This window comes from Dreissena polymorpha, chromosome 14 (genome assembly GCF_020536995.1).
Source record: "Dreissena polymorpha isolate Duluth1 chromosome 14, UMN_Dpol_1.0, whole genome shotgun sequence".
NCBI classification, from domain to species: domain Eukaryota; kingdom Metazoa; phylum Mollusca; class Bivalvia; order Myida; family Dreissenidae; genus Dreissena; species Dreissena polymorpha.
In genome coordinates this window covers 49,486,140-49,506,535 of record NC_068368.1, presented here as the reverse complement: position 1 = coordinate 49,506,535, position 20,396 = coordinate 49,486,140, and the positions used below count along the sequence as shown (strand labels likewise).

The 20,396-nt window shown below is 35.7% G+C and overlaps 2 protein-coding genes across 5 annotated transcripts in view; one reads left to right on the top strand and one right to left on the bottom strand.

The window, feature by feature from the left end:
- Positions 1-995: 995 nt before the first annotated feature.
- LOC127857869 (uncharacterized) overlaps positions 996-20,396 on the bottom strand; it is a 19,692-nt gene continuing 291 nt past the window's right edge. Inside the window, exons 1-5 of one of the 3 annotated variants that reach the window (XM_052394579.1) lie at positions 11,462-12,012; positions 7,550-7,836; positions 5,330-5,437; positions 4,461-4,725; positions 996-1,891 (exon numbers count right to left, since the gene is read on the bottom strand). In XM_052394579.1, the coding sequence (XP_052250539.1) occupies positions 1,818-1,891; positions 4,461-4,725; positions 5,330-5,437; positions 7,550-7,783 (681 nt within the window). In that variant the 5' untranslated portion in view covers positions 7,784-7,836; positions 11,462-12,012 and the 3' untranslated portion in view covers positions 996-1,817. Of the gene's footprint in view, positions 1,892-4,460; positions 4,726-5,329; positions 5,438-7,549; positions 7,837-9,853; positions 9,991-11,461; positions 12,013-20,396 lie in introns of those variants that run through there. The other 2 variants (XM_052394580.1, XM_052394578.1) reach the window with 2 other exon arrangements.
- The window catches only part of LOC127857868 (1-deoxyxylulose-5-phosphate synthase YajO-like), a 14,960-nt gene continuing 12,721 nt past the window's right edge, over positions 18,158-20,396 (top strand). Inside the window, exon 1 of one of the 2 annotated variants that reach the window (XM_052394576.1) lies at positions 18,158-18,322. The gene's annotated coding sequence lies outside the window, so the exon portion shown is untranslated. Of the gene's footprint in view, positions 18,323-20,012; positions 20,177-20,396 lie in introns of those variants that run through there. The other variant, XM_052394577.1, reaches the window with a different exon arrangement.

The following is a 20,396-nucleotide window of genomic DNA, read 5'->3' as shown; positions in this document are numbered from 1 at the left end:
AACGCTGGATTATCGAAATTCCATGTATACAGGAAGGTGATAAGAGTACGAATTTCTCTCCACAACAGCATTTTGTTTTAAAAACAATATCGATTGCAGTTAACACTCTTCTAGCCGAGTGCGTTAAATTATCGGCAAGATAAATATTTGTCCATCAAATTGATGTCGTTTCATCAAGATCTGATTACACAAATTAATTAAATATCCTGCTGGAAACATCGTATTTACATCGATTTCAACCGTCACGCATGTATGGATAAAACACTTTTGGATTGTTTGACACGATGAAACTTCTGCTTAGTGTTCGACTAAATCGAAAAAGAGTTACACAGAATTATCTTGTACAATCTTCAAAAACATGTCTGTATGCTTTTCTCTAGATTAGACTAGCAGAACAAAGTGATTGAATAAACATGTTCGTGGAATTATAGATATACCAAATAGATATAAAATATGTTTCAGATATTTCGATAGTTTTCATTGTACATGTATGTCCGTTGAAGACAGCATCTGAAAACAGAGAGAGAAACGCACCCATTTAATCTGATTTTATCTTCTTTTAATATTTTATGTAAACGTCTGTCTGGCTAGCGCAGTGGTTGGTACATTCGTTTCTCACCTAGGCGATCCGGGTTCAATGCCCGTTCCCGGCAGCATGTAAGTTCGGTTGGTGGTCATCATACCGCACCTCCGGGTACTCCGGTTAACACCACAACACAAGACCATACCAACATTGAAAATCTTTCAGTAACAACTACTAGTTGAAAATTGCAGCTATTATTTAAAAAAATCGTCTCATTTTTCGTGAGTCTTGTAATTAAATAAGGTAGGAGCGCGGGAAAAACAGGTCGACACATAATGCAGAATTAGATGCGGGAGGGGGGTGCTTATTAACTGCGAAATACTAAAACGCACTTCATGTAAACATTTATATGTGATATACTTAATACATGTTTCGTTTAAATAACAAATTATTTAAACATTTAACATTTTTTTTATAAATACGTCATATATTATACAATATATATATACATGTTTCAATTGTATCCCAATCGGGCCACATCATACTTTTTAAATCACACATACCGGTACACGAAACAGCATTCAATAACATCATGTATGTACATACCATAATAAATAAAGGCAAACTCAGTTTGATATCACATGAGACTAGACCTCGACTCGATATTTAAAATTTACGCATGTGCTTCTGTCATAAGACACATTTCCGCTTGACGCGGCGCTTATTACATGAATTGTTGATGAGCTATTGGACATATTACATGTTAAACTTCAGAGTAGAAAATAAATAGAAAGCCAACTTATTACCTGTAATAATACATAATGAATGTCTTTTAAGTATTACTTTAATACTTCAAATAGTGTCATAAAATAAATACATTGGATTGTTTGTTGTGAGAAAATATTAAATACAACTGTATTATTATTAGTTTAAACCTATTTATATTAGCTCGATTGCATCGAAAGCCTCAGGCTTATTGAAACGCTCTCGAGTCCGTTGTCTGGGCCTAGAACCAGTACTTAGTGTCTTTGGAGGAAACCTAAAATGAACATAACCAAACATCGTGCATGCATATTTTAAGCGAATACCCTGTGCGTTATCGATAATGAACTGCATCCGAAGTTCTTTTTTTTCAATTCTGCCACAAGAATAATCATGCGTCCTTATCTCGCGTGTTTAATTAATGCAATGGCAGTGAATGGCACTTTGTCCTTTTGATGATTTTCCGTGTTGCATGTCAAAGTCCAAGGCAACATTAGTGACAAGAGGCTGGATCTCACTCGCTGCAATATTGTCATTGAGAGATCGAGGTTTGATTTGCCGTTCCTCCTATGTCGCCGAGGTATTTCTGTCGTAATATGTGCATCTCTGAAACGAAGTGGCAACGATATGTGTATTGTTCTGATAAAATTAATGCATGTGCGTTAAGTGTCGTTCCAGATTAGCCTGTGCAGTCCGCACATGTTATCAGGGACGACACTTTCCGCTTTTATGGTATTTTTAGTTTGAAGAAAGTCCTTCCTGACCTCCTGACCGAAAATCTAGTTAAGACGGAAAGTGTCGTCCCTGATTAGCCTGTGCGGACTGCACAGGCTAATCTGGGACAACACTTTACGGACATGCATTATGCCCAGTTGTCTCAGAACGCGACTCATATGAATCGCTCGTCACGAGAAACATGCAGGTACTCGCGACCAACGCAGTCGCTTTAGGACAGTACACAGTTAATGGACGCCATACACAAATTAATTATATTTTTACATCGTGTGGTATGATATATGCATGTCAGCGTTTCCTGCTCCATACCGTACACTGATAATGTGTTAAATGCATGTTAACACGTTAGTAAAAGATGTCATAGGAATAGTTCGTGGTAACCCATTTATGCCTAGCGTCTAGAAAAAAGGCCTTGGCAAACAGCGTTGACCCAGATGAGACGCCGCATGATTTGGCATCTCATCTGGGTCTGCGCTGTTTGCTTGAAGGAATTTCTGTAAGAAATATTCTAAATATAGAAATAAATATACTAGACATCCCTAATTTTGGAAATAAATTGATCCAATTTAGAAGGATGGGAGAGTCCACTAGGCATAAATTGGTTAATACATTTCAGACGCATGCAAACATTCAATAAGATGTAAAATTGTATGAAAAGCAACACATTCATTGTAAATAATGTGTTAAAATATTAGCTGTACTGCACATATCATGTCGTACCCATTTTCGAGTTACAAATAATAGAAAGGAGATAAATGAAAATATTGGACATAGATCCGATTGAAAAATGGAAATTTATTGGCGTCGTTCGCGACTTTCTTTTATTTGTGTCTCGCCAGAAAGTTTATTCTCTGTACTTTTACAGTTTTCGATAATCTATGCATAAAACTTCTTAAAAATTGCTTTCTACATTATGATAATCGATTCATGCGAAACATAATTTGTGCATGTGCGTAAAGTTGCGTAAAGTGTTGTCCTAGATTAGCCTGTGCAGTCCGCACAGGCTCATCAGGGACGACACTTTTCGATTTACTGATTTTGATCGTTTTTAATTAAAGGAAGTCACTTCTTTAACTAGAGCTTTGTCACAGACGTGACGTATACCCCCACGTGCCGCATTGACACAGACTATTTTGCATGCTGTCTTCACAAAACAAGAGAATGAAATTAATGGCGATTTTTAAGAATTATATTGCCATCATCATTTATGGCCATTTCGACCTTTGAACTCTTGAATTCTTTCGCATGACATGCCGTCCAATGATTGTGAACAAATGTACAATGTATTTTTAAAATCTCACAATAAATGACATAGTTATGGCCCGGACAAGATCATTTATGGCCATTTTTGACCTTTGAACTCACAGTGTGACCTTGACGTTGCAGATATCGACGTAATTCTTTCGCGCGACACACCGTCCAATAATGGTGAACAAATGTGCCAAATGATTTTAAAATCTCACAATGAATGACATAGTTATGGCCCGGACAAGCTCATTTATGGCCATTTTTGACCTTTGAACTCAAATTGTGACCTTGACCTTGGAGATATTGATGTACTTCTTTCGCGCGACACACCTTCCTATGATGGTGAACAAATATGCCAAATGATTTTAAAATCTCACAATGACTTACATAGTTATGGCCCAGACAAGCTCATTGATGGCCATTTTTGACCTTTGAACTCAAAGTGTGACCTTGACCTTGGAGATATCGACGTTATTCTTTCGCGCGACACACCGTCCAATGATGGTGAACAATTGTGCCAAATGATTTTAAAATCTCACAATGAACGACATAGTTGTTGCCCAGACAAGCTCATTTATGACCTTTTATAATCTTTGAACTTAAAATGTGACCTTGACCTTCGAGATATTGACGTAATTCTTTCGCGCGACACACCGTCCCATGATGGTGAACAAATTTGCCAAATGATTTAAAATCTCACAATAAATGATAAAGTTATGGCCCGGACAATCATTTGAGCCTTGAACTCCAAGTATGACATTGACCTTGGAAATATCGACGTACCTTTTTCACGCGACACACCGTCCCATGATGGTGAACAAATGTACCAAGTTATCTTAAAATCTAACGATAAATGACATAGTTTTGGTCCGGACAAACCTTCGGTTTAAAACACACTAAGTGACCCCGTGACCTAGTTTTTGACCCGGCATGACCCATATTCAAACTTGACCTATACATCATCCAGATACAACTTGTGACCAAGTTTGGTGAAGATCGGATTAAATTTCGGGACATACCGACAGACCGACCAACCGACCGACCGACCGACAAAGTGACTCCTATATAGCCCCCATTACTAATGGTAATAGGGGTATAAAAATTGCCTGTTTAGTCCGTAAATGTCGGCCCAGATTACCGTAGACTGTGCACATGCGAATTCGAATCTTCACAAGACCTGTCTGTTACTCACGTGACATAATAATGACGCCAACGGCGATCCCCAGAATAAGCAGTATAGCGAGCACCCACATCAACACGCTCTCCTCGCCTCGATGTATTTTTGGTTGGTCATAATCGAGCACAGACTTGTACAGGTGGCCACGCCCAAACGGGTGACTGTCCTCTTTGATTGGTTCCGCGATGAACTGGGTCACCACGTCAGCAAAAGACTGACGTCGTTTGGATGAAGTGACGTCATCGCCTTCGAACGCCTTATTTTGAAAGTAGACTCCATTCTGAAAGCATAACGCAGAACGCGTGCACAGTTCTCCAGCAGCCAATTGTATGAATCTGAATCCAGCAAATAATTTTTGGCTATCTTGAATTTTATGATATTTTTTGCTTAGCGATTGTATAAACAAATAGATATCGGAACAGATGAATGTTTTTGTTACAATTTGGATAAGATTAAGCCAAGGAATTTGACTTCGGTTATCAATATCCGAATAAAGGATGTCTTTGGGATAGGCTAACGTTATTTATATTTATACAATTGGCTGCAGCAGTTTTTTAGGCTCAGCATTTCGTGTCTTGTTTTAAAAGATATATTACTTATATATCGACTTTATTGGACTGTAATGAATATCATAAAAGTTTACCACTGTGAATAGTAACTGTAATATTCAGTTTATGTGTACATATTTTACAAACATAATAATTACAATTTCTTTTGCAACTTTTGCAACTATTCCTCTCATTTGTATCACTTTTTTTATAAAACGTCGCTAAAATAAGAAATATGAAATGTGAAGAATAAACGAAGAATGTACTGTGCAATAAAACATAGAAAAGTTCGCAATTATTGTGAACAATAAGCTCCCTGCCTTGCATGGTTCTCACCTGTTTGCCTGGCACGTACGGTTCGGAGTGGTTCTTTTTCAGGATCGACCTCGTGAACGAGTACTTCCGGACCGCGTTCAAGTTCCGCAGTATGGGACTCGGTGTCTCCTGCAGCAAACATACTTCTAAAAGGGACTTAACGGATGAGCATAAACGAATTTCTCAAACTCCTCACAGCGGTTAACTCCCAAACAGAGGTCCAGATAAGATGCGTATTTGCGTAAAATACTCATGGAAAATTTCCAAGTACGCATTAATTATACTTTTCATGAGTGAAGAAAATCATCATAAAAAATTAGCATACGCTTTTGTGCAATTATCAGTTGGACCAAAAGTGCCCCAATTCCGATTATTTGATCAGCCATTTCAAAATGCTGTTGTATGCATGTTTATGTAAACAATAGTAGATGTTCTTTATTATTAATACATGTTTTATGCATGTTCATGTATATTTTTTTTATAAAATACAAAATCAAAGACTTTTGCGGGAGTATTTTAAAAACTCCCGCAAAAGTCTTTGATTTTGTATTTTACTCATTGTACTTATCAGCAAACTAAACCATGAGTGAAATAATCTTTATCTTAAAAAATTATTTGTAGCTCTGCTCCCAAAGTTTTTCTATGGTTCGACCTTGTGACATAGTCTTTGGACACGAATGACCCAGTTTCATCACCGGCCTCGGTATTTTCAATACAAACAATGCGTTTTCTTATAAAAATTGACAGGTAGCCTAGTGTTTTTTAACGCAAATGACATGGATTAAAATTCGGCCAAGATTTTTTCAAGATAAATATACACGTACTGACAAAGTTTCAACAATATTATATATAATATAAATGCGGCCTCTCGAGTGATAAAAAGTTGTTTGTAAGATTGGACCTCTTTACCTATTTCTTTTACGGAAGTGACCGCGATTGAAACTCGGCATATCTATATTGTCAAGATGAACAATTTGACCATGTTTTTTTCGCAATTGATTCATGAATATGGCATCATAGATGGTAACATTTTTTTTTGTCAAAGTTGACCGGATGATCTTTCTGGACGCACGTGCTATACAATCTGACTAAATTTCATCAAGATTGAGTCATTCATGTGGCTTGTAAAATGGTTACATTATTTTTCTTAGATTTGACTTGGCGACCTAGCGTTGAACCAAGATTCAAACTCGGCTAGATATTGCTAATTATGAAATTATGACCAAGATCAAGATCGATTCTTTAATGTGGCATCTAGAATGGTATTTTTTTTTTTATAGCTTTGACGTGGTGACCAAGTTTTAGGCCGGACATGAATAAGATTCGCACTTGAATAAGATATGGTCGCATTCTTGCCACATTTCAGCAACGTTGAGTCATAAATGTGGTCTCTAGAATGGTAACCCTGTTTTCCTAAGATAAGACCTGGTGACCAGTTGTTGGACACAAGTGACCAAGATTTGCACTTGGACTAGATGTTGTCAAAATAAACATTATTGCCACATTTCATCAACATTAAATTACACATTTTGCCTGTAAGGTCTAAAAAAGGTTTTAGAAGATTTGACCTGGTGACCTGGTGACCTAGTTTTTGGACGCATATGACTAAGATTCAAACTTGGATATTTTCAAGATAATCATTCTGACAAATCTTTATCAAGATGGATTCTAAACAGTTTTTAGTTTGGTTATATTGCTTTTCTAAGAGCTTACACGGTGGCCTAGTTTTTGCACGCACATGACCCAGATTCGAACTCAGCCTAGATATTGGCAAGATAAACATTTGGGCCAAGTTACATCAAGATTGGATCAATCATTTGCCTCTAGAGTGGTAAAGTTCTAGACGTACGACGGACTCTGGACCAAGGTGATCACAATAGGTCATCATGAGCAGTTTTTTCTCTGGTGAGCTTAAGACTTGATCTAATTGAACGTCAAGCTAAATGGAATTTACAATTGTGTCTTGTTCTGAGAAAACTGGGCATAATGCATATGCGTAAAATCTCGTCCCAGATTAGCCTGTGCAGCCCGCATAGGCTAATCAGGGACGACACTTTCCGCTTTAATGGTATTTTTCGTTTAAAGGAAGTCCCTTTTTACCGAAAAATTTAGTTTAAGCGGAAAATGTCGTCCCTGATAAGCCTTAGCGGACTGCACAGGCTAATCTGGGACGACACTTTACGCACATGCATTTTGCCCAGTTTTCTAAGAACGCGACTCAATAGAATATTCGCGCCTCACCTTTCCATTTTCGTTATTCAAGTAAAACGTGGCCACTGTTGGTTCTTCTGTTTCCGTTTGCGATTCCCTTTTGTTAACACCTGCTTCAATACCACTGTCAAACAGTGAGAGATTGATAGTTGCGCTATGAACTCCATTCTCGATTTCTCGTTCTATATCTTTCACTTTTTTGCTCACCGTTGATATCTCGTCCATGTTAAACTGTTTAATCCAGGAATGCTTTAGCATTGTCATTGTCGCTTTCAGTTTTCATTTTCTTGCAGTTTTCAAGAAAAATTTTCCCAGCTCTGAAAACATAATCTGATTAAGAAAGATCTTAGGGTAGAACACATACTGAGCCTTGTTCTGGGAAACTGGGTTTAATTCATGAGCGTAAACTGTCGTCCCAGATAAGCATTTGCTAAAGGGGCGACACTTTCCGTATTTATGGAATTTTTCGTTTAAAGAAAGTCTTGTTTAAACGAAAATCCACTAAGGACGGAAAGTGTCGCTCCTGATTAGCCTGTGCGACGACACTTTACGGACATGCACGACACTTTACGGACATGCACGACACTTTACGGACATGCACGACACTTTACGGACATGCATTCTCAGAGCGAGGATCTAACAAGGATAACGGTTACTTTATATGTTCGGTCTGTCTACCGTTATCTAAAACCATAACATTGAAATTCAATGTTTCGTATAACAAGTTTTATCTTTCTATATAATAGCTATTAATTCATCGATTGATATCCGTTTGTTTTTTTAACGTATCGTCCCCAATACTGTACATTCTGTACATCTTAAATGTTAAAACTACCGTTAAAGTATCGTAAAGCCTCTATAACGCTCAAAATCATCGAAAATTTCGTAAAGTATTTCGTAAAATATAGTTAAACAATTAAAAATCAGTGTTCCTTATGACAATTGCTGAAATTTTAACGCCAGATGTGGTCTGATAAAATATATATGTTTCTAGATACACAATTCTCGTTTTTATTATTGTTTTTCATATTTAATTCCATTTTAATTTTCTCGCAACGGTATCGATATCTATTCATACGACACATGAACATTGACATGGTACCATTTTTGTGTTCGTGTGTCGTATGAATATATATATATATATATATATATATATATATATATATATATATATATATATATATATATATATATATATATATATATATATATATATATATATATATATATATATAAATATATATATATGTATTCGCGGGAAAATAATATGGAATTAATTGTGTCACAAATAAATAAAAACGAGCATTTTGTATCTACAAAAATCTTTGTAATCATATCACATCTAGCGTTGAAATTGTGGCTATTGCTATAAGGAACACTGATTGTTTAGGTGTTAAATTTATTTTACGAAATACTTTTCGAAATTTTCCTTGATTTTGAGCTTTATAGAGGCTTTAAATATATATTTATCTTTCGCGGAGATCTTAATTGGAACACGTTCTCTCAATCTTGTGTTCAGTCAGTGCATCTTAACTCGGAAAAATACGCGTAAGTCGAAACTTATTGGGCTTCGTTTTCTTAAAGCGAGTATATACGATTTTTTATATGTGTTTAATTGTAATATATTGATAAAAAATGTTACAAAAACACAAAATAGGCAAGAAAAATTATACATTAAAGCCGAATTTCATAAAATGCAGCAAAGACAAATTAGCGCCCCGAGCCGATTGTGACGTACATATTTTTCTACAATATCCGAAGCATTCGCCTTTGTATTAGGATTGGAGTTAGTGTTCGTGTGTCGTATGAATAGATATCGTTGCCGGAACTCAAATAAACCGTTAAACTAAGTTTAGATTCACATCGTACATGTATGGTATACATGCTGGCAAATTCGGCTGTACAGCCGTTTTCAATTTCAGAATTAAATATCTGGCTTATTTCACATTTTTCGACACATGTTCTTCTTAACTTTTATTTTAATTTATATTGAAATATGTACATGATAAGTTTTTTACACATTTTATATAAATTCATAAATATTTGACAAAATCTTATATACCCGCTTACTGTTTACATTTTAAATGGTTGATCATACGCATCGTGTTATCTTATCATTGATTGAGCTTAAAATGTTAATCTTTTTCGATTTTCGTTTTCAATTTTCATTCGTAGTTTGGGTCCAGTGAGTACAGGGAACCATTTTTTACCGCACGTGTTCACAACCAACTAATAAGCACGTGAACTTTATGTTTCCTAATTGATGGTGCATACAATTTTAAACGATTCTCTCGCATTACAATAAGTAACGGCTCTCTACCAAATTATACTTACCATCGACATATCAATTACCTATCAATTATTAACGGTTATCTACCAAATTATCCTTATTATCCACATTTTAATTTAATACCGGTATCTAGCAATTATTAACGGTTCTCTACCGAATTATCCTAATTTTACATTCATCTTTTGTATAACAATTATTTACTGTTGTCTGCCGAATTACCCTTATTTTCGAATCATCAGTTATCTAGCCTCCTATCCTTTTAAATTATCTCCAAGCACAGAGTTTATGTGCACCTAAGTCAACAAAATTACTCTCCACAGAGTCTAATGTTAACAGCTCCATCAGGTGTATTGATAATCAACAATGGTATTTACAATGTCCTTACTTGTTGACGGATTCTTTAATCACGTTCGTACGATTCAGAGATCACGGACCTTTGGAAGTCTGATAGTTTTATGATTGGATCAATTATCTAGCGTGTATTAAACACACGGTAAAACATTGCTGAGCGCTTTGAAATTGAGTTGTTTTCAATGGAAAAAATACCGGAAATAATACCGGTCACGTTTAAATCACTACACAATTGTATGCACGATATATAGAGAATAATAGGTTGGTGACGTGGATGGAGAATGGTTATCTGGCAAGTCGGAGGAACCATTCTCCATCTACGTCACCAACCTATTATTCTATTTATCCTGTCACATTAACAACATTCGTTGAAATGTTTCTAAAATATCTAGTTTTCGAGTATTTTGTGTTTAAATATTTAATATGGTAAACATCACGCGCGAAAAAAAACCCATTGTGACGTCACGTCAGGCAAAGCGATTAGGCTAGCTTCCATCTTGTTAAAACACACAGAAATCGAGTTACTTGTAATTAATTCAATACACAAAGACGAAATTATGCTGTTTAAATAATAATGTTTAAACAAACAGTTGTTTACATGTATTTGGTATTTTTATTAGATCTAATAGAAAAAAAGTATATTTTATTAAAAGAAAATAGTAAATGCATGCGCATGCGCGGACAGCAACTGACAGATATTCGAGGTCACGTGGTCATCTAGCCTAATCTCTTTTGGGATATTAGGTTACCTGGTTATCGGGCTGATTTAAAGGGATGTGACAGGATAAAATGTGCAACATGTATCTTCATAACAAATTTACCATGATATGCGTATACCCCAATTTATAAATGATTGAAGAATCATCGAGCACGGCAGTTTTGTACGAAATGACATGCATTCTTAGGTTATTTGTATTTTTTTCTATCGAGCGTTTTTTTTTCTATCGAGCGTTTCAGTCTTGAATGTTTAACCAGTAACCGTTTTAATATTAGAGATGCTCGTTGATGCAATACGTATTGATTGTACCAAATGGATCACAGTCTCAAACAGTAGTATTATAGTATATGATACTAAAAGCTAAAAATATAATGTATATAAAATACCGGCATTCGATGGTAGGCAACACACAATGTGTACCCATACATGGAATAAATACAATCTATGTTTACGCTAATTTAAACCATAAATTGACCATGAATATTGGTTTATCGCTGATGCCATTTAGACAACGATGTAAATTTAAACATTACCATATTATTAGAATAATACGTATTTATGCAAAAATAAACAAATTGCTTACTTCCAAACCTGTACCCAAACACACAATTTAATACTATACATGTATTTCACATGTTGTAATAATCGCTTATGCTGTCATTTTTTAGCGAATGAAAATCTTTCAAAATTCTTTTCCTCTATTGGCACCACAGGAGCAAGCCAAACGACATGTAGCTGGAGAATAAGTCCAAAGTCACAACGTTTTGCACCCATTCATTTTTTTAATATCCACGATATCTGAAATACGTTTGACATTTCTCTGTCGAAGTACAACTTATGAATAATCACAATAAATTGGCGTTATTCCTCTACACATCATCATCGAAACATTATATAGCAACTAGTCCCCAACATGACTGTGCGACTGTCTCGAAATGATTATTATCAAACGAAGCGTTTTGTTATAATACTTGTCTATTCCAATGTTTTCCCCAGACAAAACGCCGCCACTGGTCATAGATAGTCCAAACAAAACACTGTGCGACTGTCTCGAAATGATTATCAAATTAAGCGTTTTGTAATAATACTTGTCTATTCCAATGTTTTCCCCAAACAAAATACTGGTCATAGATAGTCCAAACAAAACTTGTAACAATCAAGCATGGCATCTAACGAGATGCATACACAGGTATAGCCAGTGTGTTCCTGATCGATATTGAACATGTCTCCAAGCTGATTTCAAAGGTTCCAGAGGCGCATGTTTCAATATTGCTCAACTTCCGCTCGGGCGGACATAGAATAACGCACAATCGAAGTGATTTATAATTGATTCTAAATTTTCCCCAGCGTCCTTAGTTAGCCACTAATGGCATCATGGTACGTTTTGTGTCAGACCGGTGATATATAGATTGATCTCTACAGGAATTAACTCTACAGCACAAGACAGGCTTTTAACATTTCACACGGTAATATGCACTTGCCAGCCAGCTTAATAGTTCCTTTTGGTGAACTTTTCTGGTGACATTTCTTAATTCTTGTTCAATCAATACTCGTTTAAATAAGAGCGCTTCTTATAAAACGCGCAGTTTTGAAATTAATTAACTTGTTTTACTTTCTGAACACCACATCGTTCTATCTTGACAAATGGACAGCGACAAATAAAAACATATTTATTGAAAATGATTCTTTTGAAATAGAAACAAACGTCGAAACAAAAACAAAAAAGGTGAAAAAAAACAACAGATGATAAACTATTGATTTCAACTTATTTGCCTCAACATCAGTTACAAGTGCACATTAAATATTGTTTAAAGAGATCAGCGACATTTGGTATAACTTGCTAGCAGTTACAAGGAAGTTAGAGGAACAAATGTTGTTGTTTTTTCCATAAAACTATCTCTAAGGAAATAAAGGTTGGTTCCCTGGCGAAACATTTGTGTTCACTTCTTTACGATACATGATTTATTTCTCAGTTTCCTAAGGATATGCAATCACTTACATTAATCTTAATTTGAATTAAACAATCTTTTTTTTATTGAATTTCTTCAGTTTTGAGCTTAATGAGCATCTATGATCGAATATAGCAAAATCGATCTAAAACTCAATAATCAATTCTGCGACTTTAGCAAAGAAGATCAATAAACGCATTCATACTACACCAAAGAGTTTATGAAACATAGATAGGGTCTGTAGAGTAAGTGGAAACGTTTTGTTAATCTTGGCACTATTAAAGGGGCCTTATTACGTTTTGAAAAATTGGCAAAATTAAAAAATAAATTGTTTTAGATTCGCAAATTGTTGTAGTAGTTATGCTATTTTTGAGGAAACAGTAATACTGAACATTTACCGTGCTATTAAATATGCATTATATGCATATTTTGACTATAATTTTTTTATAAAGCGTTGCAACGCGAAACGATTGAATAATTTGGAGAGTTCTGTTGTTTTCGTTATACTTTGTGATACTACGAGGATTGCTTATATGAAGTATAACATATATCATGCATAGTATGAGCACGGATGGCCGAGTGGTCTATGCGATAGACTTTTATTCCTGGGGTAAGTGGTTCGAGCCCAGTTGAGGGTTACTTTTTTTCTGTCAGACAGACAGACAGATAGACAGATAGACAGATAGACAGAGAGACAGACAGACAGACAGACAGACAGACAGACAGACAGACAGACAGACAGACAGACAGACGGACAGACGGACGGACGGACGGACGGACGGACGGACGGACGGACGGACGGACAGACAGACAGACAGACAGACAGACAGACAGACAGACAGACAGACAGACAGACAGACAGACAGACAGACAGACAGACAGACAGACAGACAGACAGACAGACAGACAGACAGACAGACAGACAGACAGACAGACAGACTTTCACAAAAACAAACAAGCAAAAATGAAAATATCAGTGCGAAAAGTTGAAAAAAGGAAATGACAGTTCGCAACATAAATATGTATATTCATATTAATATGTCAAGTACATTAAAATCGTTTATAACATTATCATGATATATATCCAGAATACAGGATTGGGTTAAATCTATCAAGGAATTATATGACAGATTAGGATTTAGTGAAGTATGTTTTTTTTAAGGTGTAGGGGATATTGTTATAGCTTTTTCCATCGCTAAACAACAAATCTGATATGTTTTTGCATACCTTGTCAAGTGAAATGCAAGTAACGACCAGAGGTAGAAGTTATAGCATTGAAAGTAGCTTTAAGTTTCAACCATATTTGAATGTAGTAAATTTTAAATTGAGAGCTGACTTACGTAATCAATACATTCTCTATACATTTATTTATCTATTTTATATAAAACTACAAAATATGATAAAGTACATGTATATACATTTGTGTGTATTTTAGACTTTCATCTAGGTTCAGGTTGTATAAAAATTATTGTATTAAGACTTTTTTCTAGGTTCTGTTAAAAACTCTGTACGTCGTTGACCATCTGTGCATATACTATGTTCTCATTTGTGTGTACTCAAGGGCTAAAAGCCTAATGTATGTTGAAGTAAACTCTAAACTCTATCTTAAATTAAATTATTTTGTTTGATATTCGTGACGTATACTGTCTAAGTGTCCTTATTCCGGGTAATACAATACATGCTTGCCTTGGATAGTATTACTTGTTACAAGTAAAGCACTTAGTCTAATATGTATCGAATGTCTCAACACATTGCGGGTCTTTTCAACATGTTCTTGGTATCTATAGCTCAGTGGTGAGTTATTACATCCGTCACTGTGTTGCTGTTATTCTTTTGCATACCTTAGAAATGCTTTCATCTATGTTACATTGTGTTCCTGTTGTTAACCCAAAATACAATGTATTCCTGTTGTTAACCCAAAATACAATTAATTCCTGATGTAAACCCAAAAGCTACACATGATTACGAAGGCCATTTCTAATCATTGTGTACACACCAGTCTTACTGACCTGTGTACTAACGCGAAAGGAATTGTGGGTAGCACTACTTTTACGAGTGAAAAGTGAAAGCGAAAGTAGGTCAGGTAATCGTGCTTCTGATATTCGCTATCAATCTTAATAGAGATTCAAAACACATTTAAACATAATTAAATAACATTTCTATAAACAACATTCCGTTTTAACACCAAAACAAAACGATTTTTCTTTCATTATTAACATTGTCATTCCTACGCAGAACTACTTTGGCGGAAGCATAATTCCCCAATAGTGACGTCACCATCTATGTATAGAATGATTTTTAAGAATGTGTTTACCATTGTAGAGTAAAATGATTTAGAATCTATTTAACATTACAATCACAGTGATATTTTACACTTTGTAAAAACTATCGGGACAAACGATTTAAACCCTTTTTCACAGTTTTGATACATTTAAAGCTTACAATGATATTGTCTTGTAAACTTTTCAAACAGAACAAGGCTAAAATGTACTCATATTGTTTTCATTTCACTGAAATGAAAATATTCTAAAGATGTATACACATTTTAGGTAACAATACGTATCATAAACTGTTATCGTTTTGCTTTTATTTCTCTGTAATGAAAATAATCTACAAAAGAATACACAATTTATGTAACAATGCTTCTGAATTAAAATTAATAATACGCATTTTAAAGTTTCAACATTAAAAAGGATGTACACACGTTTCTAAAATAATCAAAATCTGCGATACCAAATATTAATATCTTATATAAAGGACAATTTACATTACATTGTTTGCACACTATGGCAAGCGGTTCGACGCATAATCCCAAGAAACTAGGTTTCTCATGAGAACCTAGGTTCTCAGTTCGACGCATAATCACAAGAAACTAGGTTTCTCATGAGAACCTATGTTCTCAGAATGAGAACCTAGGTTCTCAGAATGAAAACCTTGGTTCTCGCTTGAAGATTGCACATGGCTTCAAGAACCCAAGTTTTCAAATGAGAACCTAGGTTTGCATGAGAACCTAGGTTTTCATTATGAGAACATAGGTTTTAATGGAACCTAGGTTCTCATGAGAACCTAGGTTCTCAGAGAACCTAGGTTTTCAGAATTACGCGTCGGACGGCAGAACAAAAGTTCTGTTTTCTCAAATGAAAACCTAGGTTCTTGTGAAAACCTAGGATACCAAACGAGAACTTAAGTTCTCAGAATGAGAACCTAGGTTCTCGTGAGAACCTATGTTCTCATGAGAACTTAAGTTCTATGTGTCTATGAGAACCTAGGTTCTCATGAGAAACCTGGTTTCTTGGGATTTCATAAACCTAGTTTCTCATGAGAACCTAGGTTCTCATGATAACCTAGGTTCTCATGAGAAACCTAGTTTCTTGGGATTATGCGTCGAACCGCTTGCCATAATTAACCACCAGTTGTCTCCCATTGCTTGGTTCACGCTGGCGGCATATGTGTAAAATAATACGAAATAAGCGTGAAACCGTGAATTTTACGACCAAAGAATGAAATTAGTAAGGTAATCGGTGCAACATTTCAAAGATCTTGTACAACAACCAACGTACATGCAAAAACACAATATAAGTTTCCACATAAAGCCTTTGAACAAATTTAGCAACGAAAAAAGCATGCGTTTGTTTGAAAGGTACCGCACATATAAAATGTCCCACTCAGACGAGCGTCGAATCTGGGGCGTGCGGGGGTAATAATTCCTGACATAAATTAGGACATGGGATGATTCAGGATAACATGTTTTGACAACCTACCCGAAAATCAGAACATAGAGATAACGAACTGTGAACTGCTAGATCAATTTCTAAGGCTTGTATATATAGTAATGTGTAGTATTTAACACAATAATCTTTTTTTGAATCGTGATGCATATTTTGCAGTCGTCTGAGGGCCCCTGTCTGTCTTATGCAGTAAAGCAATATACCCAACGTTTAGTAAGGTTGATTATTTGTTTCGTTCAGAGAACCTAGGTTTTCAGAATTACGCGTCGGACGGCGTAAACTTGCTCGTTTGGAATACGTGACACATATTATTCAGGGCGCAGAATCAATGGGGTTAACATGCGATTACACATGGGCTGGACAGAATGAAAACACGCCCTTAAGAACTTTATTTTTGCAGATATCTCAAGTTATTGAAATATGTTTGCAAAGTCTTTATTGCATAAGTTTTTCTTGCAATGTTGCCGATATCTTACGATTGAATAATACATTATTACACATTAACAATAGAGATAAAACTTGTATCTATACCATAATGATTGCTTACTATATCACAGACATATTTAAAATAAAAAACTGTACCGTACAGTCGTTTAAGGCCCGAACAAGGGAACTGAATATCTGAAACTCATTTAATGCTGTAACAATGTATTATGCAACGATTGATCTGAATTTGTTTCAATTTTTAGTCTCAAAATAATATTTACAATTAAAGATATATTTCATTAACAGTTTACTTTTTTATTAACGTGTTAAGACCAATGTCGACCGATTACCTTACTAATTTCATTCTTTGGTCGTAAAATTCACGGTTTCACGCCTATTTCGTATTATTTTACACATATGCCGCCAGCGTGAACCAAGCAATGGGAGACAACTGGTGGTTAATTATGGCAAGCGGTTCGACGCATAATCCCAAGAAACTAGGTTTCTCATGAGAACCTAGGTTATCATGAGAACCTAGGTTCTCATGAGAAACTAGGTTAATGAAATCCCAAGAAACCAGGTTTCTCATGAGAACCTAGGTTCTCATAGACACATAGAACTTAAGTTCTCATGAGAACATAGGTTCTCACGAGAACCTAGGTTCTCATTCTGAGAACTTAAGTTCTCGTTTGGTATCCTAGGTTTTCACAAGAACCTAGGTTTTCATTTGAGAAAACAGAACTTTTGTTTTCCGCTGCAAAAAAGACGGGAAAACAGAACTTGTGTTTTCCGCTCCAAAAAAGTCAAGTCGGGAAACACAAAATAAGTCTGTTTTCACGAGTTAATTTATTTCTGGACTTAAGAAAACAGAACCTGTGTTTTGCCGACTTTTTTTCGGGAGCGGAAAACACAAGTTCTGTTTTCCCGTCTTTTTTGGGAGCGGAAAACACAAGACGGGGAAAAATTAACTCGTGAAAACAGATTTACTAGTATTTGGTGTTTCCCCGAGTTATTTATTTTTTTGAGACGGGAAAACACAACTTTTGTTTTCCCGACTTTGTTTTTGGAGCGGTGAAGTCCCTTAGTGCCACCGTACATGTCCTAATTTATGACAGGAATTAATACCCCCGGTACTTGACAAGTTGACAGTGCTATACGAACTAGAACATTGTGCAAACTATAAATAGATGACCACAATCTACTTTGGCTCCCCGCATTTCTGCAATACGTAATGATAACGCCAACGATTTAAGGAACAGAGCCCTACCTTCGGTCTGTATATATATCCAATCCGATATCAAGGTAAACCTTGTCCTGTTATCTGCCAAGGAAACCTCCTCGGTAAGTTATATTTTGGTTATATTTATTATACGCAATGCACGTTTTGTTTTTAATTTATATTATTGTGCTTATTCTGGAAATGCAAACGGGGAAGTTAAACTTGCGTCGAGCTACTTTCAGTACAAAATACAATATATTCGAATAAGCTACTTCTCAATATTTTACAGCTTTAATCCGGTGCACTGTACATGGAAGTTAAACCTTGATAGCGTGATTCTATTTATATATTAAATATGCAAATGTTTTACATAATCATGTAAGACTCTAAATGGACTGTTTTTATCTACATTTAAGTTTGCAAGTCAACACTAAAATGATACAGGTCAGATATTACATTCAGACACATGTGCATATGTAGCTGCTTTTAAATTAAAAGAAATAAAGATCTGTTAACATTTTCTGATATCCAATATATAGAACAAATACCCCTGTGTACATGTCGATGCATGAGATCTACGAACGGGCATATACTGGCGACCGTCAACCACAAAATATCGGGGTGTTGAGGAACTGATCTTAACCCATTTATGAGGATTGCCTAGTGGACTCTCCCATCCTTCTAAATGGATCAATTTATTTCCAAAATTAGGGATGTCTTGTATATTTATTTCTATGTTTAGAATATTTCTTACAGAAATTCCTTTAAGCAAACAGCGCAGACCCTGATGAGACGCCGCATCAAGCGGCGTCTCATTAAGGTCTACGCTGTTTGCCAAGGCTTTTTTTCTAGACGCTAGGCATACATGGGTTAAATTTTCTGTGCAACATTTCAAAGATCTTGTACAACAACCAACGTACATGCAAAACACAATATAAGTTTCCACATAAAGCCTTTGAACAAATTTAGCAACGAAAAAAGCATGCGTTTGTTTGAAAGGTACCGCACATATAAAATGTCCCACTCAGACGAGCGTCGAATCTGGGGCGTGCGGGGATAATAATTCCTGACATAAATTAGGACATGGGATGATTCAGGATAACATGTTTTGACAACCTACCCGAAAATCAGAACATAGAGATAACGAACTGTGAACTGCTAGATCAATTTCTAAGGCTTGTATATATAGTAATGTGTAGTATTTAACACAATAATCTTTTTTTGAATCGTGATGCATATTTTGCAGTCGTCTGAGGGCCCCTGTCTGTCTTATGCAGTAAAGCAATATACCCAACGTTTAGTAAGGTTGATTATTTGTTTCGTTAATTTGCTTACTTTACAATTCCTAAAACAGTTATCATTTGAACCTGCCAAAGCCTCGTTCAGAACACTCTGTGGTATCCTAATACTATACGCACTGTTTTGAGACCGAAAGACAAACGCAAGATTTTGTGAAAACGTGTAGCGTTCGAACGGACATCGTGCGACCCCGTGAAATTATGGTGAACCTGCGGTCGCCGCGCGTCTATCGATAAAAAAACAAGCACATGATTTTGCGATAGATTGTAACAGACTACGTGTATCGCACACTTTCGCCGAAGAATTGTCATCATCTCCATAATCCGCATCATCATCGTAATAATCATCGTAATCTTCATCATCAACACTATCATGATCATCATCATCGACACCAACAAGAAAATTATCATCATCATTTACACCACCATCATCGGCGTTTGTTCACGTCATTAGGGTCATTGTTCAAACCATAGATAGATAACCACAATCTAATTTGGCTCCCCGCATTGTTCAAACCATAGATAGATAACCACAATCTAATTTTGCTCCCCGCATTTCTGCAATACGTAATGATAACGCCAACGATTTAAGGAACAGAGCCCTACTTTCGGTCAGTATATATCCAATCCGATATCAAGGTAAACCTTGTCCTGTTATCTGCCAAGGAAACCTCCTCGGTAAGTTATATTTTGGTTATATTTATTATACGTAATGCACGTTTTGTTTTTAATTTATATTATTGTGCTTATTCTGGAAATGCAAACGGGGAAGTTAAACTTGCGTCGAGCTACTTTCAGTACAAAATACAATATATTCGAATAAGCTACTTATCAAGATTTTACAGCTTTAATCCGTAGTCCATATAAACGGACTCCCAGAGCCTTTGATAATTTTTGT